Source organism: Nematolebias whitei, chromosome 14 (genome assembly GCF_014905685.2).
Source record: "Nematolebias whitei isolate Nwh7 chromosome 14, NemWhi1, whole genome shotgun sequence".
NCBI lineage: Eukaryota > Metazoa > Chordata > Actinopteri > Cyprinodontiformes > Rivulidae > Nematolebias > Nematolebias whitei.
The window spans coordinates 40,973,194-40,980,225 of NC_056511.1; the positions used below are offsets into that span (position 1 = coordinate 40,973,194).

The following is a 7,032-nucleotide window of genomic DNA, read 5'->3' on the forward strand; positions in this document are numbered from 1 at the left end:
TCTCATGCGGTACATAGAGATGGAATGAAATTATGTACACAAGTAGTAGAAAGTAGTAGTTTTAGTATTTATATACAGGTATATATTAAGTTGTTTTAAATCCTTCCCGCACTCTTACAATATTCTAAACAACTTTCTAAACGCACAGCATGTCATGATTTCAGCTCTCTGCCAGCGCTCTCGGCCACGCCCACTTCTCCGCTGCGGAGCGGAGAACTGACATGCTGCAGGAGGAAGCTTCTCCTGCAGCTGTGGACTGTACACAGGTGCAGCAAGTGCTAAATAATTTAAAATATATATATATTAAATAAATATTCCATGCCGTTCGTGCGGCTCATCCGTCAATCAGCTGATTGTGTGTCATGTCCAATCTTACTTAGAAAAAACGCGATAGAGTGAGTTTGTGAAAATGAACTGAGAAGTAGTGAGGGACCACTGTACTGCAGCTGGAGGGGTTTCCCAGGAGCTCTGTCTGTGCCTTGTGGTCTATAAATAGAATGCACATAAACAAACATCCCGCAATCATGTGACCGCGAGTCAACGGTTCGACTTCGGTTGAATATGCTGAGCCCTTTATTGCTCACTTACGACTATTTTTACTTAGATCCATCTTTTTTTGGCGTGGTTGTTCATATCATCATTAAAATGCAACTCCCATCAGACTCCAGGGTGATCCATTTACTGCTCAGAGGAAGAAAATGTGACGTCTCACACAACACGCTGAGTTTAAGGAAGTAAATATGGATGCTACAGATGTTAGCCTGTGTAATTCTGAAGTAGTTGTGCAATCAGAACTGATTAAATTATTATTTGACAAGTTTGTTTGGGCCAGTGTTTATATTTAATCTCGTCTCTTGACGGCTTCTCCAGCACAACATTGTATTTTGGAAGCGGGAGCGGTGAACTGAAGGTAGAAATAAACCCGAGCATCGGTCCCATCATGCTAGCATCGATACGGTCAGACACTAACGTTAGCATCATAGTATGTTGTTGCAGATTCTCAATGATCCAGGACATGGGATATTAAAAGAACAAAGACGAAGCAACTGGACTTTTGTTCGGCAGCTGAAGACATAGAGTTCAAAGATTTAAACTGCACAAGGTGGGTATCATTATCATTAATACTCGGATTGATCCTCTTTCTGATGAAATGCAACATGACTGTTCAGACTGAGGTCACCTTGAAAAACATCAAATAGATCAGATAGATCAGTACATCATCTTGTACCTGATCCAGTACCAAATATGAAAAAGATCTGGGTCAGACTTGTTACGTTCAGCCTCGTGAAAAATCTGATATGGATCACACAGGGGCAAAAAAATAAACTGCATTTGGATCGTATTTGCCTGCAGTGTGAACGTAACCTTTGACCCAGGAGAAGAAGAGCGACTCACCTGCTCGGGGCTCGTCCAGGCTCAGGTTGTCCGACTTCTCCTGCATCAACCTGCGCGTCCATCGCAGCAGCCCTCCGTTGACACCCGGCTGAAGCCCAGAGGACTCCGTCTCTGTGACAAAACAAGGACCAGACACTTCAGGGCAAGCCCAAACACGTGCTTCAATTTAAGGTGGAGGGGAAATAATTCACTTGTCAACGTATTATTTTATTAGTTCTTTTGAAGCAGACATTACAAACATGAGATTGTTCTTCGTTGGAACAGTTGTATTACGCTTTTAGTTATGTGAAAGCAAAATTAGAATATAATATATTCAGAGGGCAATAACAACAGATTTTAAAGCTTAAAATGATATTTTGATGTGGAGTTCTGTGGAACGTTATGAACAGTTATTTCACCCGTTGCTTTGTGAGCAGCCACAGTTTAGAGAAATAAAGTTTTAATCTGCCTAGATTAAGAAGCTAACACCTAGTACCAGAAGTGCTAAAACTAAACTCTAATCTCAACAAGCTGTACACCGATGTCCCCCTTTGCTGAGGGAATTGAAAAGTAAATGTTTGCAGTTTTTGGCATGAGTGTTTTTCTGGACGTATTGAACAGGAAATGTGAGTAAACCTTAATGTTTTTGGTGCAAAATATTCAAGTGTGAAGGAGTTGCACTGTGGAGAACAGAGGGAGCTTTTTTCTTGTCCAAGGAGGTGCAGAGTGATTGATCCTGGCGAGTGGAGGGAGCAATTTTATCCACCAGGTGCAGTGGTGGAGCCAGGGGGTGGCAAATAGGGGCCTTGGCCACCATAGATTTATTCTTTGGTCACCTCACCTGCCACCCCAATCATTTGAGGAAACTATACTTTTTAAGCAATAGAGAAAATAGAAGCCAAATAAAATGTCACATGGTTGAACATGGTTGAACGGACCAACAGATGGAGGGTATTTTCAATTCCTACCACTTTTCTTTGCAACATGGGACAGTAAAGATGCAGAAGCAACCACCCTACTGTAGTCCTCATCATATATATTTTAAATAAGATATGTAAATAGAGTATAAGTGTACATGTTTATCTAAGGGTTGTTAAATATACATTTATTTAAGTTAAGCAGTTATTGTTATATTTCATTCAATAAAAAATACATACTGAACAAAAAAATGGATGGTGTATCTGCCATCAGCTGCCATGTTCCTAAAAATAAGTATCAGCATTGTTAAAGAAGAACAATATCAATCTAACTCTAATTTTCTAAATTAAAAAAGCAACAAAAAAAAAGTGTCTGTAAATTGTTAGATTGGTATTCTTTTCTTTATTTTAATTTTTGAGTGGCAGATCAGTAATTTTAATAATCCGGCACCATGGTATCGGCTTTTATATTTATGATATTATATGATATTTATATATTTATTTATATTTAGCTGAGAAACTCCCATGAGATAAATCTGTGTCACCCTCTCAGTGAAGGAAATCAAACTACAGAAACTCGTCTGCACTTCCCACAGAGACCCTTCCACCGAGGCCTGTGTGGACATACTCGGTAGTTGTATTTATTCTGCTCTTGTTGTGAGGCAGCCTGGCATCTGTCTGATGCATTTCGTGATTGTCAGGCGCTGTAGTGTCTCTTTGTACCTCACAGCTCAATGAGCCCATTTCACGAGGCCAGCTGTCGTGGTTGAGGAGAGACGTGGGGGCTTTCATGTCGAGGCATCAAGAGCAGCTCAACACGTATGAAATTCAAATAGGTCTCTGCCGCAGATGGCTCTGTGGCATTTTCACACTTCTAACTGGGGCAAGTCACCTAGACAAACATCTTGTCTCATTAGAAGGAAGGAGGACAAAAACAGGATGTGCCCTCGATTTTTTTGTAAATTCTGAGTTTATTTAAGACAAAGACGATATGAACAAGGGGTACGCCATTGTTAGTCACTAAAGGAATTGAATAGTGCATGTTTGTAGTTTTGGAGACAAGTGTTTTTCTGGACTAGAATTAAACAGAAAATGTTTTTGTGGGGAGGAGTTACATTGTGGAGAAGATCAGGGAGTTTTTTTGTCTTTGTGCGAGGCAGTGCAGAGTGACGAATTCTGGCAAGTGGAGGGAGACGTTTTATCCACACCCAGGTGCAATGGCAGAGCCAGGGCGTGGCCAAGGCCACCATGGGCCACCCCCTGGTTTAAATTGATCGATCTTTGGCTACACCACCAGCCACCCCAATCATTTGAGCATGGTGGCGCAACTGGTAGAGCTGCTGCCTCTCAGCGAGCAGGCCCCTGGTTCAAATCCCGGTCTGGGGGTCTTTCTGGGTGGAGTTTGCATGTTCTCTCCGTGCATGAATGGGTTTTCTCCGGGTACTCTGGTTTCCTCCCACAGACCAAAAACATGCATGTTAGGCTGATTGGAAACTCTAAATTGTCTCTAGGTGTGAGTGAGAGAATGAATGGTTGTTTGTCTCGTTTGTCTCTACGTGTCCCTGTGATGGACTGGAGACCTGTCTAGGGTGTACTCCGCCCCTCGCACAGTGATTGCTGGACATGAACACCGGCGACCCCCTTGACCCAAAATGGAAAAAGCGGTTAAAAGATAATGGATGGATGGATATACAACTACACAATTAGATCATCAAAATCAAACTATGTTTGAATCTGGCTTCAAATATACTAAACAGATTATGTTTTTTTTTAACAGTTGGCTTTGGAATGAGAGCTATTAAGAGCCACATATCTGGAACCCTACTGTCAGATTTTATTTTATAGTAAAAACCATTAAAGGCAGCAGTCATTCTAAAAACACAGTAAGAACACAACATATAGGAAAAAAAACTTACATGAAGAAAGACAAAACTCAGAGGCATTGTACTCAACTCAGTCAGAAAGAGTAATTACTAAAGTCCTCTGGTAATTTATTACAACATTTCAAGGAATAATTCTTAAAGAGTTCTTTAAGACACTTCTTTACAAGACCGCAAATCTTAGATTTATGTTAGCTTTTGCTAGTAATGAGATTAAACACTAAACAGAGTTTTCCTCCAGTGAGCGTTCAACTATGGCAGTAAAGAGCTTCTTGTCGTAAGATGATTTACAAGACAACGTAATGTTTATTGCTTGTGCTTAGTGTCAAAGACAAATGACTCACGCTTTGTCTTTGACACTGACCTTTGACCTGGAAGTGTAACTTTAGAGTTTAATATCATTGGATAACCTCATATAAAACTAAAAGGCAAATACTGGACAGAAGTTGCAGGACTCTGAGTGTTGAAACCAGAACTGTCATGTTTTTGTGGAAATGGCCTAATCCTGGTTCTGGTTCTGGTACTGGCCATAAACACAATGGCTGACTGCAAGCTGAATATCTAAAGGCATAATAACAAACCATAAACCATTTCACAGTCCTAATATAGGTGTGCAGATTGTAAAATATATATTGTGTCATTTATAGCTCATTTTAAGTTTACAGCCATAAAAAAGTCAGAAATGCAATTAATTAGATTTATTGTAGCGAGATGGAATGATCAAAGTGCTGCAAACGATTAAATATGGTAATTTAACTTCATTTTTAATCAATTTGCCAATTTTTCATTAGATGAAACAAAATTGGACATGAAAGTTAACAACTAATCATACGCCAAATTGCCAGATGAGTGTAAAACACGTAACTTCTGAGAGGTGTTTTAAAAAGCAGCACATATCTGGGACATTAATGTCCAAATCGTCCACTGTTACTCCTTTAAAAGACAATCTACTGCTGCCACGTCCTCCAGCAGAAACAAATTATTCACGGCAGTCACAAATCAAGAGAACAGACCGGCTTACTCGAGTCGAATCCAAACAGGTTTAACGCTTGCACAAAGAACGCCAATAAGCATGTTTACATCTGAGCCCCGAGCGTGCACGTGTTCCTTTGTTACTCAGTATTAAACAACGCTGAGGCTTAGCCTTTAATGAAAATGTAATTTACAGTCAGGGGGATTTGAACCAGCGAACTTTCAATCGCAGCCTCACTCTCTAACCTCTCAATACACTTTAGTTTAATGTGGCTGTCTTCATGTGACGCTGTGACGGACTGGTGAACCATTCAGGGTGTGCACCATCTTTCACCTGTTGACAGCTGGAGGTGACTCTGACCAGTGGTGAACCATGACCATCAGAGCTGGGCCTCCAGTTAGGATATGGTGATGTGCTTGGACAAGACTCATCAGAGGAGATAAAGAGACTAATCAAGGACAAGTGTGTGCAATCAGTAGAGGAGCAGTGCACTGAATAAAGGTCTCACAACCAGAGAGAGTGGTTCAGTGGTTGTGGCAGCATCCTTTTGGAGGGGGGTGTAGTTTGAAGTCTTTTAGGGCGGCCAATGAAGAACACAGCTAGAAAGGTGGTTAGGTGTTCCTGTGTGCGGAGGGGAGGTGCGCTTTAGCTAGGTGGTCACCATCTTGCTTGAGCTCCTGTGGGGTGCTTGGACCTGGTGTGGAGCCAGACCAGATGATCTGGTCGTTGTCCAGCCAAGTCAGTCTCTGGGGTGTTGGACAGCATCATAAGCTCAAACCCCGAAGAGGGGTCTTGCCTGCTGGGCGAGCTAAGTGAACTTGTATTATCTTTACTGTAGGCCTCTGTTTTAGCTGGGGGACAAGGATGGAAGGGTTTGGTTTTATAGGAGAAGGCAGATTTATGAATCCCCTAACCTACATGTTGGTTGTTCACCTCTAGAGGGTGTTTGTTTTATACAGGTAGTGTCAGAGAGACCTGTTTTGGGAGCAGATTGTGGTGGTTAAGGGCCTTGCTCAAGGCAAATGAGAGTGGAGGCAGGTGTGGGTGCTTCACCTTTCCCACCCACATTTTTTTATGTCAGTCCGGGGAGTTGAACCTGCAACTTTCCGATCACAGGCCCTTCTTCTCCAACCTCTGCGCCACCACTCCCCCACTGTGATGGAATCTGGATTATAAACTGCCTTTGGCGTTCAGTTCTGTTTTCAGGATTCTTCACCTCCTTGTTTTCGGAGTCTCAAATGAATGAATAAAAAGCTTTTATTTTCTTAACCCCCTGGTGTGTGTGTGGTGATTATCTGAACGTTCTGACATTCCGAGGCAAGATTTTATGCCTGTGTGACTCGCAAAATTTAATATACTATTGTGGTGTCGAACACTACAAAGTCAGGGATTACATCACTTTACTTTTAGTTTCACAATTCAGTAAGTCAGTGAACAGGAAGTGCTTTTCCCCTTTTTATACATCAGCATTTCACTTATGGTGTTACATTTGCAGTCACTAACCTGAATATAAACCCATGCCAGCCCAACACTAAACAGAACTAACAGGGACAACCCATCAAACGTGAAAAAAGTCCACTCATTTCTGTCCCAAGACTACCCAGTAGCCCCTGCAGCTCATCCAGTCTCTTACATTCAAGTGCAAAACGCAGTTTCTATAATTGTGACTGAAATTTAACAGTAACCCCCAGAACTTACTGTTTCTGTAAAATTTAATCATGTAATAAAACTAAAACACAATGGTAATAGAAAATATGTAAACCTAAATGGAATTAGATTAGATTAGATTCAACTTTGTTGATCCCTTAGGAAGATTCCTTCAGGGAAATCAAAATTCCAGCAGCATCGTACAGGTAATAGAAAAAAAAGGCACAGTAGTAGCACACAG

The 7,032-nt window shown here is 41.3% G+C and overlaps 1 protein-coding gene across 1 annotated transcript in view; it reads left to right on the plus strand.

The window, feature by feature from the left end:
- Window positions 1–3,029, plus strand: part of LOC119420320 (latent-transforming growth factor beta-binding protein 3) — a gene marked incomplete at its 5' end in the record, with an annotated part of 9,724 nt that extends 6,695 nt beyond the window's left edge. Inside the window, 2 exon segments of the mRNA XM_037687708.1 lie at window positions 2,845–2,922; window positions 3,022–3,029. Coding sequence (XP_037543636.1) covers window positions 2,845–2,922; window positions 3,022–3,029 — 86 coding nt within the window.
- Window positions 3,030–7,032: the final 4,003 nt, after the last annotated feature.